The 23,784-nt window shown below is 40.0% G+C and overlaps 1 protein-coding gene across 2 annotated transcripts in view; it reads left to right on the top strand.

The window, feature by feature from the left end:
• The window catches only part of HAPLN1 (hyaluronan and proteoglycan link protein 1), a 64,330-nt gene extending 53,274 nt beyond the window's left edge, over positions 1 to 11,056 (top strand). Inside the window, exons 4-5 of one of the 2 annotated variants that reach the window (XM_005143771.1) lie at positions 2,068 to 2,370; positions 10,275 to 11,056. In XM_005143771.1, the coding sequence (XP_005143828.1) occupies positions 2,068 to 2,370; positions 10,275 to 10,564 (593 nt within the window). In that variant the 3' untranslated portion in view covers positions 10,565 to 11,056. The remainder of the gene's footprint in view (positions 1 to 2,067; positions 2,371 to 10,274) is intronic. The other variant, XM_005143772.2, reaches the window with a different exon arrangement.
• The last annotated feature ends 12,728 nt before the right edge of the window (positions 11,057 to 23,784 follow it).

The following is a 23,784-nucleotide window of genomic DNA, read 5'->3' as shown; positions in this document are numbered from 1 at the left end:
AACAGGGCTTTGGGCTTGCCTATGGCTGGTCCTCAGGGGTGGAAGGAAGTATTTGTCAGGTCCATACTCATTGCACAGTGGCTATCCAGCAAGTGTCCTTTGCTTAAGCCAGCAGTGCTCTTGGTAGCCATGGGGGCAGTGAGCAAAGGTGCTGTCTCACATGACTTCTTACTAGGGCATTCTTTGCTGCATGCTGTGTGCTACATTGCTCACCATCTGCAAGTGGGGAAACATGTCTTATACTCAAAGAACTATGTTCCCTGATGGTCTCTATGAGGAGCTCTCCCTGCTTGAGTGGTGACAAACTGCCAAATACCAGCTGGAAAATAGCAGAAAGGTCTTCCCAAAACCATATACAGCTTCACTGATTTTATTCCTCAGGACACTATAATTATGCCTTCTACCAGTGTACCCTTGAAATGTTGTTATTAAAAAATGTATGAAGTATCTTCTTGTTCCTAGCATACTGTGGCATAAAATAAAACCAAGCAAACTACAAAAGTGATGGACAGAGGTGGAGCAGTTGACTTCATCCACCTGGACTTGTGCAAAGCCTTCGACACTGTCCCACATGACATCCTTGTCTCTAAATTGGAGTGTCATCAATTTGATAGGTGGACCACTCGGTGGATAAAGAACTGGCTGGATGGTCGCACTCAAAGAGTTGTGGTCAATGGTTCAATGTCTGGCTGGAGATCAGTAACGAGTGGTGTGCCTCAGGGATTGGTGCTGGGACTGGTCTTGTTTAATATTTTTGTCGCTGACATGGACAATGGAATTGAGTGTGCCCTCAGCAAGTTTGCAGATGACACCAAGCTGTGTGGTTCTGTTGATACGCTAGAGGGAAGGAATACCATTCAGAGGGACCTTGACACGCTTGTGAGGTGGGCTGATGCCAACCTCATGAAGTTTAACCATGCCAAGTACAAGGTCCTACACCTGGGTTGGAGCAATCCCAGGCACAGCTACAGGTTGGGCAGAGAAGAGATTCAGAGCAGCCCTGCAGAGAAGGACTTGTGGGTGTTGGGTGATGAGAAAATGAACATGAGCCGGCTTCAGTGTGCGCTCACAGCCCAGAAAGCCATCCGTATTCTGGGCTGCATCACAAGAAACGTAATCAGCAGGCTGAAGGAGGTGATCCTGCCCCTCTACTCTGCTCTTGTGAGACCTCACTTAGAGTATTGTGTGCAGTTCTGGTGTCCTCAACACAAAAAGGACATGGAGCTGTTAGAACAAGTCCAGAGGAGGGCCATGAGGATGATCAGGGGACTGGACCACCTCCCATGTGAAGACAGGCTGAGAAAGGTGGGGCTGTTCAGTGTGGAGAAGAGAAGGCTGCGTGGAGACCTCAGAGCAGCCTTCCAGTATCTGAAGGGGGCCTACAGGGATGCTGGTGAGGGGCTCTTCATTAGGGACTGTAGTGATAGGACAAGGGGTAATGGGTTGAAACTTAAACAGCAGAGGTTTAGACTTGATATAAGGAAGAAATTCTTTCCTGTTAGGGTGGTGAGGTACTGGAATGGGTTGCCCGGGGAGGTAGTGAATGCTCCATCCCTGTCAGTGTTCAAGACCAGGTTGGATGAAGCCTTGGGTGATACGGTTTAGTGTGAGATGTCCCTGCCCATGGCAGGGGGGGTTGGAACTAGATGATCTTGAGGTCCTTTCCAATCCTAACTATTCTATGATTCTATGAAAAACCAACTGTCAGGAACCTCTCAGGAAATCTTTTCAAGGGTCCATGCAAAGAAAATAACACTTTTTCATGTCAATCAAAACATTCCAACCAAAAAATTATGCATAAAAAGACATAGTTCATATGCCACTGTACTACAGTTTCTTCTCTCCAAATGACTGCCAGAGGACCACCAAATCCCACCCCACAAAGAACAGAACTAGGCTGAATTTTAATTTTATTTTTTTAATGAGAAATTGATCATATCACTGTAAACTGGAATTTCCTAATGAAAAACCTGTAGTTGCAAAATTTCAATCAGTTCTGCCTCTCTTTAAGGGCTCTCAGGCTCCAATGACTGTAAATGCTGTTTCTCCCATTTTTTATCACTTCAGGCGTTGTATTCCCTTACTCTCCACGGCTGGGTCGTTACAACTTAAACTTCCATGAGGCTCAGCTAGCCTGCCTGGACCAAGACTCTGTTATCGCCTCCTTTGACCAGCTCTACGATGCCTGGAGGTCAGGGCTGGACTGGTGTAATGCGGGCTGGCTCAGTGATGGCTCCGTGCAGTACCCCATCACCAAGCCCAGGGAGCCCTGCGGAGGGAAGAACACAGTGCCTGGGGTCAGGAATTACGGGTTCTGGGATAAAGATAAAAGCCGATATGATGTCTTCTGTTTTACTTCAAACTTCAATGGTAAGAGTCTTCTTCACCCCTAACTTGCAAACTGTTTCTGTTCTTAGGAAAGAAACTCCCATGGCAGCAAAGACATATTTGATTTGTCAAGGCTTATGTTAGGCTTGGAAAATTTTCTTGTTGAATTTACTAGGGCTCTTGCCCAGAGTAAAGTTGTCTTTGCCACATATTCATGTAGATGGTTTTTACAACTCAGAACTTGTATTGGCAGGAGTTTCTAATATCTCTGCTGTCACCCCATTAAAATTTATGTGTGCTCTTTTAGTGTTGATATATGCCCAGTTTATTTCTGTTAGAGTGATGAAGCCTGTGATTCATTAATTGTGCTTTCCTGTTGAATTCAATTATAATTATGATGGTTCAAACTCAACTTTGTCACCAACACAAAATTCTGATCACCACTTTTTTGCTGTTGTGTCAACCAGCTCCTGCTCAAGTACCACGTCTAGTATGATTAATACTTCCTTACCAGCAAAACTATTTCTAGCTTTTATGCCTGATAATTTAGATCCCTAATCTTAGTACACTGCTAAAACATATTCACTTTTGCTCTGAGCTTGGTCTGCTCTAAACTTTATTTTAGTGACTGCAAGGTTTTTTGCTGTTAGTAGATGTTTAGGTATGAAATTACTTGATATCAGCTTGCTGTCATTTCAGGTTTAATCTAGTGGCTGAAAAGGGTTTAGAAAACATTGCTGTGAATGAGAGGAATGCTGCAAGTAAACGTGTGCAAAAGAGTTCTACAATCCTCTACAATACCATACTTGTGGATATTCCTACACAACCTTGCACATGTTTGGCTTGCAGCCCACCCAGACCAAAGAGCATGCACTTTTTTGTTTATGCACAGATTGCTTATCCACAATGAGGCATTTTTGTCCTGCAGCACACCAAAAAATAAACACAAGCCTTACTTTCAGAATCATAAAATTGTTTAGGTTGGAAAAGACCTTTAAGATCATTAAGTCCAGCAGTGAACCTAGCACTGGCAAGTCCACCACTAAACCATGGCCCTAAGCACCACATCTAAACATCTTTTAAATATCTCCAGGGACAGTGACTTCACCCCTGGCCTGGGCAGCCTGTTCCAATGCTTGACAACCCTTTTTTTTAATATCCAACCTAAACCTCCCCTGGCTCAACTTGAGGCCTTTTCTTCTTGTCCTACCACTTGTTAATTGGGAAAGAGAACAACCCTACCTCCTGGCTCCATCCTCCTTTCAGGTAGTTTTAGAGAATGATAAGGTCCCCCCTGAGCCTTCTCTTCTCCAGACTAAATGCGCCAGGTCGCTCAGCTGTTCTTCATCGCACCTGTGCTCCAGGCCCTTCACCAGCTCCATTGCCCTTCTTTGGAAGATAGATATGCTCTAGTGCTAAGTCTGCTCCACATTCTCAAACTCCCCTCCTCCCCCCGTATCTTGAAACCAAGAATATTAAATTAGACTGGATTAGACTAGTCAGAAACAAAAATGTAGCTATTTTTGTCATGCTGCATTATTCCGAGAAATGCTGGCTCATGATTTTCTTGCCTGATTTATCCAAGGTGAAATCCTATATGAGCTCACCTCTTATATGCAGATTTAGTCTGTACTATAGAAATAATCTTGAGAAATAAAATAAGCAAGAAAAAAGAATTAAAATGTGCTAGCTGCACTATTTATAATGTTTGCAGAGTAAATGTTTTTGACTATTGCTCATTAATGGGCACCCTTTTCCACACTAGCAGCTGGACAGTTCTTCATATCTCTTAATGAAAGAGAATAACAAATATCTGAGAAAAAAAAAGAGATGTTCTGACAGGTAAATATTGTCTGTGCATTGATACAGAAAGACAGGAATAGAAGGAGAAAGAGAAATGAGGTAGGGTGAGGAAAGGATAAGGTTACTGGCAGTAGAGAAATCAAAGGGCACAAAAATTAATGCCATCCTTGGTGAGTCTATTAAACCGACCTGCAAGACAGAACATTACACAGCATTTGGATGATATATAGAGCTAAGCACCATCATGTCTAGTTCCTTACAGCTCGGTGTTTTCTCAAGGTGTCAGCAGAAAATCTGGGCTTCTGCTTCTCTCAGCATCCATTTCCTTAACCAGAAACTCACCAAGGTATGTTATCCTCACATGTCCCTGCTATGTTCCCCACTTTTCATGTCCCAAGCTTACCTTAATATCCACAGTAAACCCAGTCACTCTCCAAAAATACCAATTACCTATTTTCAGCTTAACAGATAGCTCATGTGTGCTTAAGAGCATATGTTAACTTTCTCACTGTAAAGGGAAAAGCTCATAATAACCCATTTTGACATGAGGCTGCAATTGCCAGACAGTGGCTACAGGCAGAGAGCTATTTCTGCAACACCCAATATTGATTCTGTCAGTTCAGGAAGAGCCAAGGAAAAAGAGAAGTGGTTAGAACTCCATGCATTTCCAGCGGTGGCAGTGACTGCTGGAGTATCCTAACTGTAAGACAGAGAAGCCTTCAGCTTTATGTAAGAGAGCTGGGAAAACGCTAAGGTCCCCAGTATAATGCAAGCTCAAAAAAACCCCCAAAGTAATCTCAAAGAGTGTCAGCTGTGGGAGTCGCTGTAAAGACAGAGGGTAATGAGGTTTAAATTTCTGCTAACTGGATACTTTTGAGGGAAAGAAATTTTCAAATACATGACAAAATCGGAGATTATAACAAAAAAAGGACTTAATTTTAAACAGTTCAGCAGTCAAAGCAAAAATTCTTTACCTAAATTCCTAAATTCCACACAATACTGTTTGTTTGGTTTTTTTTTTTTTTTTCCTGAAGAAGAAAGCTACAAAACAGGAAAATTACTTTCAGCAATTAAGGTGAAAAATGAAAATGTAGTCATCAATCCATTGAGTTCAAATCCAGCTTCAGTGCAGACCACCGCGATTTCTCTCCCTGCCCTGTCCCAAGAAATGGGGATGCTCCTCTTCCATACAGTCCCTCTAGAAAGTCAATTTGGGCTTCTACAATTTAGGGGAATAAATGCAGATGAATCTTTTTATTGCAGTCTGCCCCACAGAGCTCCGAGGAATAGCACAAAGAATATACAATAGTAGAGCTGAGTGTTTATTCTTTGCTTAATTTCTAAGGTCTTCTGAAAGAGAACAGTGAGATTCTGTAAGGAAAATCTTAAAAATCTATTGCACTGAAAAGTGTTAATACAGCTTAATCTAAACATATCTATCAGTTTATCTATAATTAAACATTTTAAAAGAAAAAATATAAATAGAACTTGTATCACACTTTCGGCTCATTAACATGCATTTTGTTCTATACATTGAACACAGAACCACAGCACAAAATTGATTTGTTATCAGCTGTAGCAGAATAAAGTAAAAATCTCATGTTAACAAGTTAAAGATACAAAAAATAAATTTTAAGGATCATGTTAAAAATGCAGTGAACCACCTGCTTGTTATAGCAATGTGTGTGGTAAGTTAACTACCACAAGCCACTTAAGTGGGAGAAGGATCTAGAAGGTCATCTCTAATGCATGTTGACTGCTTATTTGAACATTTCAGAACAAAATTCTGAGAATCAGTGGGAATGTGTAGCCATTGTTCCAAAAAGAGAAATAAAGACACCCAAAGTGCCTGTAGGGACAGAACAGGGGGAATGGCTTTAACCTGACTGAGGGGAGACTGAGATGAGGTCTTAGGCAGAAGTTCTTCCCTATGAGGGTGCTGAGGCCCTGGCACAGGGTGCCCAGAGAAGTTGTGGCTGCCCCATCCCTGGCAGTGCTCAAGGCCAGGTTGAACAGGGCTTGGAGCAACCTGGTCTAATGGAAGGTGTCCCTGCCCATGGCAGGGAGCTGAAACTGGATGAGCTTTAAGGTCCCTTCCAACCCAAACTAATCTAGGATTCTATTAATATTTTCTTAGAAGTGACTGTTTCTGAGTCACTGGAATCACTGCTGATACCAGGTGGTGGGTGAGGGCTTGTGGAAAAGGATTAAAAAAAAATATTCCCACATATTTAATGTAGCAATTCAAAATCTGCTTATTTGAGGTGATCACTGGGTATGAAAATGCTTATCAGGACCCTATGATGAACAGAAAGCACCTCACTTTGCACAAATTTTTAATATGTTCTTCAATTTTGAGAAGCAATGGGCTTGCTCAACCATTTAGTACTCAGAGTCCTCGAATGGTTTGTGTTGGAAGAGGCCTTCAAGTTCATCCAGTTCCACACCCCCACCACAGGCATGGACACCTTCCACTAGACCAGGTTGATTCAAACGCCGTCCAACCTGGCCTTGAACACTGCCAGGGATGGGGCAGCCACAGCTTCTCTGGGCAACCTGTGCCAGGGCCTCACCACCCTCACAGAAAGAACTTCTGCCTAAGGACTCATCTCAATCTCTCCCCTGTCAGGTTAAAGCCATTCCCCCTTGTCCTGTCCCTACAGGCCCTTGTCCAAAGCCCCTCTCCAGGTTTCCTGTAGCTCCTTCAGGCACTGGCAGCTGCTCTAAGGTCTCCCCTTAAGGACCCTTCTCTTCTCCAGGCTGAACCAGCCCAGCTGTCTCAGCCTGTCTCCAGAGCAGAGCTGCTCCAGCCCTCACAGCATCTCTGTGGTCTCCTCTGGACTTGCTTGATCAGGATGTATGATAGACCGAGCTGAGTCTGCTGAGCAGATGATAGGGTATACACATTGTACAAGCCACAGATATACACTGCTGGCTGCTGAGAATGTCTCTTACTGTCATATGAAATCACAGATTAGAGCACAATAAAACAACTTAACTGGTTTCTGTGACCATTTTTAGCACAGGGTTGCAGAAGTCATTCCCAAACTTGGCATTTCTCCTGCATGTGCTGCCACACACCAAGCACAGCTTGCTGCCCAGCTGCCCTGCACAACACCAAATCTTGCCATGAATCTGGGCAAGAGGTTATCCCAGCAAACCATAAGCCACTGGGAGTAGTGTTAGGGCTTAGGTACTCCATGGCTGACTGCAACTGGAGGCATCCTTCCTGAGAACTTCACCAAGATCCCTCTTTCTAAAGCACTGCATTAGCACTTAACACACAAAATAGCAAATGGGGTGATACCGACTTTCTGTGCCTTTAAAAAGGTTGTCCACTGGCTAGCACACCCAGCTGCAATATAAAAGCTTACTAATTAACATCTCAATTTAGAGCTGAGCTTGGGAAAATCTCCAAGGGTTGTGCAGCACTCAAACACCCACAGTCACAATGATATATTTATATCACAAAGTGATATACAGTATTTATATCACAGTCACAGTGATACACAGTATTAAAGTGCTCAGGTTTTCCTGTTTAAGCTGTTCTGTTATACATGCAAAACTTAAAATAGTTATTATAGCTGGGCTTTGATTAGGTCTGCATAAACCTTCTGTCCCATGATTTGTATGTGAGAAAGTCAAATCAAGCACGCTTATCCTATGTAGGAGTAACCTGACTACAGGATGTTAATGAGAGAAACAGAGTTAATGCCTCTGTCCACTAAATTAAAATTGAAAAGTTAGAAAGCCCTCTAACCTATTATCAGGGGACAACCAGCAAATCTGTACCAACATTATTAACAGAATTTTACTTAATCAGACATTCTGGATACACATTGCACCCCTGTGGGGTTTACTATCAAAGTTCCCCTCTTTGAGGAAGAGGCAGTATATAAGACTATATTATTGATGTCATATGTCAAAAGCCTGACCTTACTGCAAATCCCTAGGAAATTACATTCAATTGACATATGGTTTGGAGAGCAACTAATAAGCTAGATGAAGTTTACACACTATCAGTCCAAATCCCTGTTCCCGTAAGTATGAAATTCTGTTTGCTCTGGGGGAACCTCTTAAAAAACATAGTAGGAACAGGTTTCCACTTGATAAACTTCTCTTTAGCAACACCTTGTAAATGCTTTCAAGTTGTTTAAATTGAGTTAAGCAAGCTTCTTACAAAAGGGAAGATTATCTCTTCTCAACAGTTTTTCTGTAGAAATGCCGTAGAAATTGTCACTGACACCAATGAGATATTTTAAACATTTCTTCTCTACCACAGCTGCAATACCTTTTTTTTTCCCCCTTAATGTTCATATCATGGTATACAATTTCCAACCTTTACATTAAGTTAATTCAATTATCTTTACATTGTCATCTGAATTGACATTTCTTTGCTTAGCAAAAAGTGGGCTTTGCAGGGTTTCGAAGCTGACCTAACTCTTCATCCTGCTCATAACTTTTTATTCACCAAGAAAGTAATCTGAAAACGAGCAGAATTGTGTTTGCATGTTTGCTGGTTTTTATTAGGAAGAAAAAAGGATATTATTCTATACTACTTTCTTAATTAAGAGGTAAAGAGTGTGCTCTGGAATGAAAGATTTCCACATAAATAAATTCGCATGTTTTTTAGCTAACTTGCCTCTTACAACACACTCAGATTGAAAAGTTGTGAATTTATTTGGAAATTATTATTTCTTCAAATAAACACTGTTCCTTTCTGATCCATTTCTACCTCACACTTGGTTAATTGTCAAATCAGTGGTGATAAATAATGAATTAAAGGCTTACAATGAATTTATATTTCCTTGGTAAATTAAATTAACGTTAGTATTGTTGCTGCTTATGGATTAGTAGGGGAGACTTTCTTTTTAAGTTTTACTTGCTGCCATATGTTTTTATTACCTTGAGATGGGGGGCACATTTTTCTTAGCAGCAGTATCAATTCAGTGCTGTCTTACAGTGAGGATATATATACCCTTTGATGCCTGAAGAGAAACAGAGCTGCACAATGGCTGCCAGTGATTTTGACACTGCTAATGAAGATTTAATGACAGGCATGGTTTTGATCTACCACAGGCTCAAGCTCTGCTTCCAAGAAGTTGTGCAATATCTCGGCTTTCTTAAAGATAAATAAATAAGTAAATGAAAATGCTGCTTGTGCTTAACCAGAAACAAGGTCACCCACTGCCTTGTCAGAGAGTAAATCTTCAGCCCCCCCTCACCCAAATGCTATAAAACGCCAGATCTTGGTATGCCATGCTTCTGGGAGGAAAACCCATAAGGGTTTTCAGCTAATGCTGTGAGTACCATGTAGAAGTGCACTGCTTTGGATGTTTGACTGATTTCCCATCTTTGACAGTAAGCTACACCTTTATGAGATCTGCTTTGGCTGAAATTTGTCGTGTTCCTCAGTTGTTTCACTGGATTGTCATTGACATCATGTTGGTAAAAGCCTCTTACACCATAATGTTAGAGGCAGAGCTGGGACCCTCCTCTAAATCCCAAGGTGTCTTTCATCATTCCTCTCTCCCAGTCTTCCTGATTTTCTGCCTCTGAGGATGAAAACACATTGCAACAGTTCAGTTATCACTGAATGCAACTGAGGGTGAGGATGCCACACTGTGCTATGCCAGAAGAAATAAGTATAACACTATTGTTATGTACAAATAGTCTGTGATCTCTATGCCACAGTTTTATTTTTATGCCTGATATTTATGAACATACCATAAAAATAAATATTTTTAATTGTGCAGCATCCACATTGTGCAGTCACAAATGAACCACTGTTTGATATGATTCTGAAGTAGAACGTCTCCATTTCTTCTCAAAAGCCATTGTGATATTGTCACATCATCTTAATCATGAATATAGGAATTCTTCCCTGTGAGGGTGGTGAGACCCTGGCACAGATTGCCCAGAGAAGCTGTGGCTGCCCCATCCCTGGCAGTGTTCAAGGCCAGGTCGGACAGGGCTTGGAGCAACCTGGTCTACTGGAAGGTGTCCTTGCCTGTGTCAGGGCACTGGCACTCAATGACCTATAAAGTCTCTTCCAACGGTTCCCACCCAAACCATTCCATGATTCTATGAACCAATCCATGATCATATTCCTAATGATCCTTTTTTCTTCTTTCCCTTACTAGGTCGTTTTTACTACCTAATTCACCCAACCAAGCTGACCTATGACGAAGCAGTTCAGGCATGTTTGAAGGATGGAGCTCAGATTGCCAAAGTTGGCCAGATCTTTGCTGCCTGGAAGCTCTTGGGTTATGATCGTTGCGATGCTGGCTGGCTGGCTGATGGCAGTGTTCGCTACCCCATCTCCAGGCCAAGGAAACGCTGCAGTCCTAACGAAGCAGCCGTTCGCTTTGTAGGCTTCCCTGATAAAAAGCACAGGCTATATGGTGTCTACTGCTTCAGAGCATACAATTGAAAATACCTAGAGCACAAATGTCTTAAATTCATTAAGAACATGTGAAAAATTTCTTTTCAATATGAACTCATGAAAGTTACCAAAACTGTGATAAACCTTTTTTGCTTACTATATGAGTCTTTTTCATAAACCCAAACCATTATTTTTTGCTTTATTTTGGGGTTTTTTTAGTATTTTTGTAAAAGTACCATTCCATAGATATTTAAAATTAATATAATTTAATGGAAGTTCTAGGTAAGGAAGTTTTAGAGCCAGATTCTTTCAGCTACATCAGCCCAACAAAGTACACTTTTCATGGATGGGGCAGGCAATAGAGCTTGATGATTGCTAGGGCACAATTATGGAATGTAAGGCTACTCAAAGCAGAATTTTTAAAAGCACAGATTTTACACATTTGTACCAGTTTGAGAAACATTGCAAATTAATTATAACATGAATTTTGAAATAAGATAATCTTTTTTGTTAAAGGGGATAAGTGAGGTTTTGCAAAAACCCTCACAATAGCATAGGTTAGAAAATAACTTTTTTTCACTGGTTTTGCATGGAAGTAACACAGAATTTAAGAAAAGCAGCTAGAACAGTCCAAAAAAATAAGACTAGTTCTAAAATCTAAAAACTTGCCTTTCTGAAAATTAAGCTTATACATAGGAACAAGATCAATTAGTTGTCCTGGACATTTTTATTGTGGTTTTGTTGTGTATAGATCGATAATGAAGGGCATGCACTTCATTAACATTCTCAATAATTAGCTATTGAGAAAACTTTGGTTTTGTCTTAGCTCTTATTAAAGATGCCTAAGTGTTGCATTACCTTTGAGTAGCTTTACTGAGTTATTTTTAACTCTTAAAGGCCATTTGCTAAGCAGCATATAGCATCTACTCAGGGCAGTCGTATAAAAGAACTGCTGGACAGAGAAAATGTAAACTTTAGCAGCTTGATTTTACATTAGCCTTTGAAATGTTATTGTCTTAACAAAATAACATTACAATATTCAGTATTCTCACCTATTTATACGTTATAAGAAATAATTAGAAAAAACCCATTAAAATTATGAGGTCTTGGAATAAGATTATTAAATAAAATCTGAAACCAGCTATTAAGGTTTCAAAGAAAAAAAAAACCAAACCACACTTCTTTTCCTTACATCTTATTTGTATCTAAAAGTATATCTGCATTTTAAACTATCAATGAAAATATAGTATCACTAGCCCTGGGTTATCTAGCTAATCCTCTGTAGAGTTAACAGGAAAAAAATAACAAAAAAAAAAAACCTATTGAAATACTTCTTTTCTCTGCAGCAGTCTAGGTGGAAGATGTTTACCTCTATCTGCCAGTGTCAGAGATAAACATGCACTGTGCATGGTGCCTAGGATTTTCAGAGCTGCCTAAAGCACTGGGTCCTCCCTAAATACCAATTTGAGGGAATCTGGATTTCTGATGCAAACTTATTTTGGATGCAGCGATTCTTGGTGCTCATCTTCAGATACCTTAATGCAACCAGTTTTTCAGAGAGTAGGTGCTCAAGGCTTTCTGAAAATTCTCTCCACTTATGGTGTCTCAAGCTGGATATCCAAAACACAAAGAGGCCACTGATTAAAAATATCTTGGTCTTGAGTAATCTTTTAGGCAGTTTTGATGTTCTCTGTCCAGTATTGATTCTACCACTTAAGAATGGAGAACTCTTTTTCCTATTCTGTGCTTGCTGACTACGAAGATTTCAGAGGACCAATATTTGTATTTTGCAAAGTTTTATAGCTTCCCACTGTTTCCATAGCTCAGTGAGATTTAGTGGTATTTATCCAAGTAGGACACAACTGTTGTACTTTCATGAATGGTTTGGTGTAGTGATTTTCCCATGGGCGAGTAAATAAATCTCTTTCTTGGAGTGGTTGTGGTCCTGTTTTAAAACTCTGTTAATAAACCAGAATCAATATATGGTAGGATTGTAGTCAAAAGAGACAATAGCATACAGGGTATTTTGTTGGAGTTCGTTCCCATCAAGCTCAGAAGAAAAATTCCATCTTTCTGAGGATATTGGCATCCACTATGGATATTTGCTTATATTGTGCAGTTGAAGAAATCTTGGTGCCAAACCCCCATTCCCCTTTTCTTAATCCACCAGGATCTGAATTTTCATGAAACTCTATCACTTAGCTATAAATAGAGACTTATTACAGGGCAAACCCTTAAACCCATGTAATCTTTACCAAACAGCAATTTTTTAAGTCAGTGTTCATTTGACACATTTTCTCAGGGCATTCAGAACTTTTTCTGAATCCCAAGGAGAAAAAAGAAATGGAAATGGAAAGAAAAAATGAAAATATGCATACAGGGAAAAGAATGGGGTATGCAAGACTGGACCACGACCAAGAAGAATACATTTTATTCTCCCATCCAGACTTCAGAAACATGGAAAAAAGGTTCAGATTGTTTCATTGTCTTTTCTGAAGCTTGGACAGGCAGGTTATGGGATGGGAAAAGATGTAGGGAATATCCCAGTTGTTACCCCAGCTGGATCCAGAGCTGCTGTAAAGAGGGAAGCCTTTTATGTGGCTGGTTCTAGGCTCTATCCTCCCTGAAGATGTGCTGGATCTGGAGGAGGCTGCATGGTTTTCCAATTGCACAGAGGTGAAGAGACCCTCATGAAATTTTATGTTAGTTTTTTACCTCTCTAGGGAAACCCTTCACAGGGTTCTACCCAGATACACCTTTTGGTTTTTTTGCAGGACTGGGGATGATATTTTGCCTGCATAAAAAAAAAAAAAAAGTACACATCCAACCCACTTGTAGGGCTGGCTGAAGTGCTCTCACTGCTAGACCAAAGGCACTGTGGGAAAGGTGAATTCAGCCTTTCACCAACTTTGCAACGCTCTGGAGATGGCTGGTCAGGTCCTAAATCACAGCAATCTCAGGCTTGCGCTTGCTTATGCCTTCTGTGTCCATATGCTGGGTTGCCATCGTGACAGTCCAGGTGTAGCATCCCCCCAACCCACCCCTGCTTTGTGCATCACCCTTACCCCGGGTTGGTAGCTGAGCAGGCTCTGCACCGCCCAGGTGATCCCTCAGCTATGGGGACAGTCCATGAGCTCCCAGCTTGGCAGCACAAAGAGCCCATAAGGCAACAAAGGGGTTTGGTCTCCAGATTGATACTGAGCTGGTGTACAATCACAGATGGCCAAATTTTGTCAGTTCAAGTTATGCCTGTAAGTTTGCATTGAAGATACTGCTCTCTAAAAATCATATGTTCATGTAGTGGAGTCACAGTATGAGAATTTGCATTCATCATGTTACTTACAAAGAGATCAGTAGTCTATCTTGGGATCAGGTTAGATTTAGATCTGTATATTGATATGCAACATTATGTATTATTGTAACAGATACAGATAATTGGATAATTTGATGAAAATATGTTTGTTTGAAAAAAAATAGTTCTAATGTAAGCAGGTAAAAAAAAGCAAAACATAAAAAGTGTATGATTACTTGAGAAATGGGAACAAATTGACAAAAAGACACGAATTATATTTATTCTTACAGCTACTGACTCCATTTCCTTTTATAATATCAAATGTCAGAATGTTCTCTTATTTTCAACTAAGCTAGCTAGGTGCTTGGATAAAAACTTTAAAAAGCAACTTAAGAACTGGATAAAAGTCTGTGCCATTTTCTGTCCATGAGAAAATATTCTATCAATACAGTCAATTAATATTCTCTATCATTATCTTGTATTTCACAATGTAACTGAATTTTAATGCCCATGAACTGACAACAATTAAATCATGTTGTTCTTTCAGTATGATGATTTCTCCTTATTGACTGGTCATTCCTGTACTTCTGTCCCAGAAAACACAACAAAGGAAACTAATAAATCAAAGTATGAAAATACTTACTTTGCCATAGTAAACACAGTGATTACAAGACTAAGGGGGGGAGGGGGAAGCAGAAAACCAACAAAAAAAGCCTACTCTGTGAATATGATTTACTATTAAAATTAAGAAAACAGTATTCCAAAGTCTTTGTTTTATGCTTCTTTGAAGCATTTTGGAAGTAGAAATTCAAGTAAAATTTTTTTCTTTGTGTTCTATGCCATCTTCTAAAATAAAGTAAAGCATAAATAAGAAAAGCTTTTTTATTATTATTATTATTGCATGGTTGGTGTTACACTGTATATGCGAGACTAGAAATTTGACACAGAACAGTGTTTCATGTATGAGGAAAATTACGAAATTATTTATATAATCCTATGCCCTTAGAAAATAAAATCCAAGAAAAATCAACCTTTGCAATGTGCAAAGAGAAAGATTTCCACTATCAAGCAAAGTATTAGTTACTCAAAGCACTGGGCTAGCTTTTCAGTTTCTGTATTTAAACTATCTCTGCATTGTTTTATTGATCTGTGGAGGGAATTAACCCTGAAAGTAACCTACACTGCACCACTTCACTGAGAAATAATAATCTCACAGAAGTTTTCAATATATCAGGTGTATTTTAAAATAGATGACAAAGAGCATAGAAAAACTTGCAACTCAAAATAAGGGAAATGCGTATTACCATGAATAAATGATTGAGACAAACCTACTTATTTTCTAACAATTTAGTAAAACCAGTTTTAAAACTAATAACAATTTCACTCTACAACATTAAGCATAAAATTAAAACTGCCTTTTGTAGAAGCAATCCCTCAATAATTAGGATTTCATTAATAGTAGAAGCTCTCATTGAATGACATCTCACTGTTCAAAAGAGAGGCACTGTCTTGGGGCAAATTCTCTTGGAAGGCATGCTAAGGCACATGAAAAACAACAAGGTGCTTGATGACAGCCAGCACAGCTTCACTAAGGGGAAATCCTGCCTGACCAATTTGTCAGACTTCTATGATGGGGCTACGGAACTGATGGACAGGGGCAGAGCAGTTGACGTCATCTATGTGGATATGTGCGAAACGTTCGACACTGTCCCACATGACATCCTTGTCTCTAAATTGGAGTGTCATCAATTTGATAGGTGGACCACTCGGTGGATAAAGAACTGTCTGGATGGCAGCATACAAAGAGTTGTGGTCAATGGTTCAATGTCCGGGTGGAGACCAGTAGCGAGTGGTGTCCCTCAGGCATCAGTGTTGGGATCGGTCTTGTTCAACATCTTTGTGGCTGACATGGACAGTGGGATTGAGCGCGCCCTCAGCAAGTTTGCTGATGACACCAAGCTGTGTGGTTCTGTTGATACGCTAGAGGGAAGGAATGGCATCCAGAGGGACCTTGACACACTTGTGAGGTGGGCTGACGCCAACCTTATGGAATTTGACCATGCCAAGTGCAAGATCCTACACCTGGGTTGGAGCAATCCCAGGCACAGCTACAGGTTGGGCAGAGAAGAGATTTAGAGCAGCCCTGCGGAGAAGGACTTGTGGGTGTTGGGTGAAGAGAAAATGAACATCAGCTGGCTTCAGTGTGCGCTCACAGCCCAGAAAGCCATCCGTATTCTGGGCTGCATCACAAGAAGCGTAATCAGCAGGCTGAAGGAGGTGATCCTGCCCCTCTACTCTGCTCTTGTGAGACCTCACTTAGAGTATTGTGTGCAGTTCTGGTGTCCTCAACACAAAAAGGACATGGAACTGTTAGAACAAGTCCAGAGGAGGGCCATGAGGATGATCAGGGGACTGGAGCACCTCCCATATGAAGATAGGCTGAGAAAGGTGGGGCTGTTCAGTGTGGAGAAGAGAAGGCTGCTTGGAGACCTCATAGCAGCCTTCCAGCATCTGAAGGGGGACTATAGGGATGTTGGTGAGGGACTCTTCATTAGGGACTGTAGTGATAGGACAAGGGGTAATGGTTTCAAACATAAACAGCAGAGGTTTAGTTTGGATATAAGGAAGAAATTTTTTACTGTAAGGGTGGTGAGACACTGGAATGGGTTGCCCGAGGAGGTAGTGAATGCTCCATCCCTGTCAGTGTTCAAGGCCAGGTTGGATGAAGCCTTGGGTAATATGGTTTAGTGTGAGGTGTCCCTGCCCACGGCAGGGGGCTTGGAACTAGGTGACCATAAGATCCTTTCCAATCCTAACTATTCTATGATTCTATGTTTTGAAGTGGCTGGATTTAAGATTTGGTGGAGTTACCACAAAACCAGAAATGTCTAGATTTTTACCTAAAGGCCTTTTAAATGAAGTAGTAGGCTGCCATTCTATTTAGCCTTTCTTACATTTGTTCACCGAGGGTTCCATCAGCTTTCTGTTTAACAACAACAGCTGATTGTTCTACTTGAAGGTTTTAAGAAACTGAATATTACACATTTGTTGGCCATTTTCTCTCTCTTTCAGAAGCAGGTACAAAGGTTAAACAAATATGGTGCAGAGCAGTAAAATTTCAGTGCCAAGTAATCTGCTATGCAAAGAGACAAAATTTCTCTGGGTTTCAAATCAAAAAATCCAAGCGAACAAGTAGGTTTAATTTTAAGAGCAAGGCAAGATGAACTCATGAAAAAGAATTACTACTGAAAACTAATTAATAATGATTAGTGAAAAATAATTACTTCTCTTCCCGTGTCATGAATACAGATGGTCCCCTTAAAGCAGGGGTGACCTGAAAGAATCTTTAACAAGCAAAAGAAAAGACAACAAAAAGCAACTCTTTAGCTCCTGATCTTTCACACTGGGTTTGCCTTTGTTATATATTGCCCAATAATTATTAACCACAAATTTAAATGTATAATTAAAATAAACCCAACATATTAACAATAAATTAAAACTTTGGAAAGGATTTCTTTTTTTTTCTTTGTCAAGCCTCAGACTGGAAACAGGAAATTCTCGGTAGAATTCTTTTGAGTAGAGTACTGTCCTCTTTTTATGTGAGAATGTCTCAATTCATAAAGCCACAACAGGGTAAAATGTAAAGTCCATCTATTTCTTCAATAGGTGCCAGAGGCAACCAATTGTATGACTAATAACAACAGCCCTAACATGTGACTCATAAAATGAATTATGCACTAGCGAATTTTCAAGTGTGTCCAGTGGGTATTTAATGGATTTTTTTTTTCTTTTCTTTTTTTTTTTTTATTTCCTTTTAAAGGCTAGCAAAAAAAAAAAAAAAACAACAAAAAAAAAAAAAAAAAAAACAAAACAAAACCAAATTGATATGCCTCAATACGAGGTGAAAAAGGACAGTCTGGGGTTTATACTCTACTAAAAAAGCATATTGTAAGGTGTTTCAGTTCTTCACTTCCCATGCTGGTGTTTACTGTACTTGCATGATGCCAGTTGCTTTCTACTTAGTTTCAATATGATTTCTTTAATATCTAGAAGAAAAGTTTCTGGATTTCTGTTATGTAGAAAAAGATTGGATTTCAGAATTTTGAGGTTCCAGCTCAAAAACAAGATAGAGAAATGGTGTTGGTCCACATCCCATCAGTGACTATGCTTTTTCCTGACTTTCAAGGCTGTTTATTTTGTAGGCTTTCATTCTTTGTTGCAGCTTCTGACTTGGCATTTTTTATTTTTCAGTAGTAATTAAAATAAAATAAACAAGAAAACCACCTTTCCCCCACCTCTGACCCTCCCCCCCCCCCAAAAAAAAAAAAAAAAGCAACACAAAAAAATAGGGGAGAAAGAAGACAGGAAGAAGTCAATAACTCAGTAGATTATAAAAATGTCTTCATAATAATACTGAAGTAAAATGAAAAATGAAGTAACTGTAATAACAGGTAATTTCACAGTTCCTGTTCTCAGAGAGTGACATTCATTGCTCCTTTGACTGAAGGTTTGCCACTTCCTGGGTGTCCTACATGCTCAGGCAATTTCTATCATGTTGACTTTTGTGTTTATGTTTTTCGTGTCTCTAGTGGAAAAAATACTTAAACTGCTCCCTTTATCCTGCTTAGTTTTCCCTTGAATTTAAGCATCTGCCAGCTAAGTGTTTCTAAATTTGTGACTATAACAAAAATAACGATTTCTTTACTCAGATGACAGTTTAAATAGTGTGTGCATGGAGTAAGGTCACAACTATAAATGGCCACATGTATATTAAAAACAAATCAGTGCAATTAATTGAAGGCAAGTATGTGGTTTTGAAGTGTACCTATCTTCTGACCGTCCCACTTCTTGCTCTCTGCATTGTTTTAGAGTGGAGTTTTGGCATGCATGATTTTGGTTCTCATTGGAGGAATCTGTATCGGAAGCTCAAACTGAGGTGGACATCAAATGCCTCCCAGCGATAAGGGATATAGGAGTCTGAACTGGCCCTCAATCCTCCAGACACCTTCAGAAATATAGTGTGGAGTTTTGTTTCAGGGCCCAAACTAATACAGAGTTTGATGAAAAAAGCTCTATAACTCAGTTTGCAGAGGCAGGAAACTCAGAAGTAACTGCTCCAACCTACTGAACCACTCCTGTTGTGTTGAATTACTTTCCAATGCAGACACAGCACAGATGGACAGCTTGGAGTACTGTTTACAAGCATGTGGCCACAGAGATTATGGACCAACTGTATTTCATAACAGTGTTAGATGCCAGCCACTGGCAGTATTGGATGTGGCATGCTTGTATTCAAAACACAGATGTCCAGCTCCTTGTGGAGTCAGCAAGGCTGCCATCATATCTAGTGAGTTTTACAGAGAGTTTTGACTTTACATGTATCTTTTACCCGCAATTTCTTTGCATACAGAAATGGATAATATTTTCTCGTCTAAATTTCACAAAAAAAAAGGAAACTTAATATGCTTTGTGTTTGAATGGCGTTCCTGGCTGGAGACACATAGTGGGTCCTTACTTCTGCTCTGGGTCTTTCATGACCTGAAAAAGGTATGGGGTGAAAGGAGGGGCTAGCAATGGTCATTGCTGAGGTCTTGGGTTTGAAATATGGTGGGATCAGTCTTGGACACTGAGTGTACCTCAGAGTACATAGACATGAATGGAGGATGCAGCCTCCTTTGCCACCAAACCTAGCAGCTCCCAAACACACTCACAGAACCAGGAAGTTAAAAACACATATTTTAAATCTGTGCACAGCCTGTTAAAATGACAATACAAAAATTAGGTTTGATAGTAGCTTTCAGACTGTGTCCCAGTCTGACAGTACTGAACTGCAGTCATACAGTTTCCATCAAGCTTTCCATCATGTTATATCTTTCCATCAAGTTTCCATCATATTATATCTCAATCAAATCCAAAAGATCCAGGTAATCTCATTTCTGCCCATGCATCACAGGAAACTAACAGTACATTTCTTTGTTTAGTTATCAAAGCAGCACAGCCTTATTAGCGTGCACTGAGTGTTGCTTGTGTGGAAAGTCAGTTAAATTAAGATTTTTTTGCTGTTACTCACTGCAGTAGAGTAGAGCTGAGCTTTACTGCACCAGCTTCTCTCAAGGGAGATTCTTGGGATATTTAGCTCTGAAGAATACAGAACTCAGCACAAAACTAACTTTCAGGATATTTTTAACCCTTCTTTTCTTTCTCTGTATCATCTCTCTGTAGTAACAGGTTCTCCTTTATTACACCAAGAGGTGTATGCAAAGAATGGACATAGCTAAAAAACACAGAGCTGTGAAAAAGTTTTCAATTCCAGCAGCTTATCCAAGCATCAAATTGTCTCAAAGATAATTATCATAACAGGAAAGCCCCAAGGATTGCATAGGGAAAGCCCATCTTTCAAATTTTTAAGGCATGACCTTCAAAGTTGAATACTTCCAGAAAAAAAAATCATCTGCATTTAAAAAATTCTAAAGATAGTATATAAATCTTGATCTTCTCTGGCAAAAGAAAGTTAATTTGCACATAAACCTTAAAAAAAGAAATACCCTACAAAAGAACACTTTCTTCATGACAGTTCTTAATCTCTATTAACATTACTTAAATATGTGTTCATATTTCCAATGCATTTTCAATACTGAAGTTGCCCCACTGACCCACAACACAAATTAACTTGATAATTTTCAGCCAATTTTAACATGGGAAGAAGCATGCCAAAACTCCATCTAAGGGGGAACTGCGTCCCCTAGATAGTTGTGGTCTTCACCAACAGTACATTCGGTTTGCTCTAGAGAGGAAATCTATCCCTCTTCATGGCTTTTGGTGTTAGAAGATATCAGTGGTTACAAGGTTGAGTTTCAGCTACACTGAAACATTTTTCTTGAGACAAGCACAATCTCCATATTAGTTTCCCAGCTGGAAGCAGATTTCAATGTAAGTCTTAGAAATGCTTATAAAGCCTTACCCACACTTTTCTGAATAGTTTTGCTCAGTTATGGATGGATGAAGACCAGGCCTTGGGAAGAGCATCAATAACAAAAGCTGTCTTTGAGGAAATATCCTGACAATCACATTAACGATGCTGAAAGTCTGCCCAGACAGAGGCACTGGCAATTCCTAATTAACCCACTCTCCATTCCCAACCCCTCACATTACAAGACAAAGGCCTGGCTTGCCTATCCATCTTTAATATTTTTTAAGTAGACCAAGGAGTAGAATTGTGGCAGATAAGAACCTGGCTTGCCAGTTAGCTGAACCAAGTCTGGTACGGTTTAGGGGTGTTCTAAAGGGTGCTATCAAAACCACCAGCTCTGCACATCCATCCTCAATCAAAAAGACAAGAAAAATTGAAACACTATTCATACAACCTTTGTAAAACTTTCAAATTAGAAAATGCATGGCAGGAAACCAAGAGAGAAAGCAAAAATACAATGGAGATCGCAGGGTCATGCAGCCAAACTTGTCAAGCTTCACCCGTTTCATGCAAGAGATGTAAAGGAATTACATTGTTTGCAGGTGCTGGTGGGGCAGCCACTTTCTTATGTCTGCAGCCACACACCTCAGCCTCACTTGTCCACATGAGATGAAAAGCCCACTGCTCAGAGGTGTATTTCAGAAGTAATTATGAGAATCTGCCCTCCACAGGATAGTGATTTACATGCATAGGATAATGGTCTCCCTTGTGACTACACTCGGGACAAAATTTATGCATGTCAAGGGGAAGCAAGGCCATGAACAATTAGCAATTCATATTTACTCTTGCATAGTCTTTTGAGCTTAATTTCCATTACAAATTAGGCAATAATTTCAGCCCAACTTTGAAGCAGAAGTCCATCTAAGCCTTATCCTAAACCATAAACACTTCTGTAAAAGTCTTTGCCTAAACTGTATTTAGCAGACTGAAAATTATATCCAGGAAATGTGACCTAGATTTATGAATGACAATTCTGACATCAAATATCTGAACAGCACTCTTTCCATCATAGTAAGGAATTAAGAATACAGGGATTATAAATCCACATTAATAAATCCACCACATATCCCAAATACAAAGTAATGTTTTATTTGTCAGAATTCTTAAGTAAAAAAAATGTTACATTGATTTGTCATAAAGCTATAATATTTGTACGGCTGTTTAAAGATTCACTGCCCATTTGGTAGATGCGCAGTTCTAAGCATTAAAAATGCAAAGCAGTATGTATGCTTCACTGTTTCTTTCTCTGAAGCTGACCTAGCTTACTGAGGGAAAAAAAAAAACAAACCAAGCTTAGCATTTCAGTAACACAAAGACAAAGCTTCTGAGGTATATCTGCCCCACCAAATTGCATTGCTGTACAAATTACTTCCTTAGACTTTTAGCCTTGGTGCATAGGAGTAAGTGGCCACCCAGCCTGGAGAAAGTTAACAGATGAACCTGATGGACACTGAGTTTTACAGCTAGACATAGCTCTCATGAGAAAGGGGCATCAGCTAACTGCAAATGCTTGTGTTGCCAACAGGGGTGTACAGCCAATGCCCATGATCTCTTCCAGGTAAGGGTGACAGTAGACAACATGCACTGTTCACACCCCTAGCTTGTGTTCACAATGGGGTTTCCACCTCCATCAGAGCCATGTGGGACAAGGAAGGCTGCTGCTTGATGTCAAGGCCTGCATGGATCATTTTTTTCAGCAATACACCCAAAGTTATGCTCTTTTCCTCAACCACTCCTGGTCTCCTTCAGGTCCTGAATGAATCATCAATTCTTTGAGCAAGAAAATTAAGTATTCAAGGTACAAGTCCCCTAAAAGTAATATAAATTACCTACATTGAACCAAACTTAACCTTCTTACAATTCTTCCAGTATAACATCACAATTCAGTCTTTTTTCCAGGAATCATGATGAGGGTTTAATTTCTCAGGATAATTGCAGTGCAGCTTCACAGGCTGGGTGGAACAGCTGAGCAGAAAGCTTCAAATAAAACAAAAGGTGTTCCCTACTTTTGAGGCAACATTATGAACATCCAAGTATTTAAGTAGCTTACAGAGAGCACCAATAAGGAAAGATAATTTAAAGCTCACTATCAGCAGCTAGTTGTCTAATTACACAAAGCAATTTAGGCCTGCCTGGTAGCAGATATGCTGAACTGTGATTTCCTAATAAGAAGAGTGAACAAGATAACTGTGAAGTAGTTCTTGCCTACAGATTAACACAAACAGGGTTTGTGGAGAGAAATTAATGTTCTCAGTCTCTCCACACTAGTCCAAAGCCAGCATAATCAAGAAAAGAATTCTGGAAAACCTCTCATGTCATAAAACTCTGTGTTTTGCTTCACCTTTTTCTACAGTTTTGCTTTAAATATATAAGGAATTATAATTTGTGGCATTATGATTCTTGGCATTATATTAAAAGTACAAAATAACTAAACCATGCCACGCAAGGCTTCATCCAGCCTGGCCTTGAACACTGCCAGGGATGGAGCATTCACAACCTCCCTGAGCAACCCCTTCTAGTACCTCATCAGCCTCACAGTAAAGAATTTATTCCTTATATCCAATATAAACTTCCTCTGTTTAAATTTTAACCCGTTACCCCTTGTCCTATCACTACAGTCCCTAATGAAGAGTCCCTCACCAGCATCCCTTCAGAAACTGGAGGCTGCTATGAGGTCTCCAAGCAGCCTTCTCTTCTCCACACTGAACAGCCCCACCTTTCTCAGCCTATCTTCATATGGGAGGTGCTCCAGTCCCCTGATCATCCTTGTGGCCCTCCTCTGGACTTGTTCTAACAGTTCCATGTCCTTTTTGTGTTGAGGACACCAGAACTGCACACAATACTCTAAGTGAGGTCTCACAAGAGCAGAGTAGAGGGGCAGGATCACCTCCTTCAGCCTGCTGATTACGCTTCTTGTGATGCAGCCCAGAATACGGATGGCTTTCTGGGCTGTGAGCGCACACTGAAGCCAGCTGATGTTCATTTTCTCTTCACCCAACACCCACA

This window comes from Melopsittacus undulatus, chromosome Z (assembly GCF_012275295.1).
Source record: "Melopsittacus undulatus isolate bMelUnd1 chromosome Z, bMelUnd1.mat.Z, whole genome shotgun sequence".
NCBI lineage: Eukaryota > Metazoa > Chordata > Aves > Psittaciformes > Psittaculidae > Melopsittacus > Melopsittacus undulatus.
The sequence above is the reverse complement of the archived record's forward strand: the minus strand, read 5'-3'. Positions and strand labels throughout refer to the sequence as shown.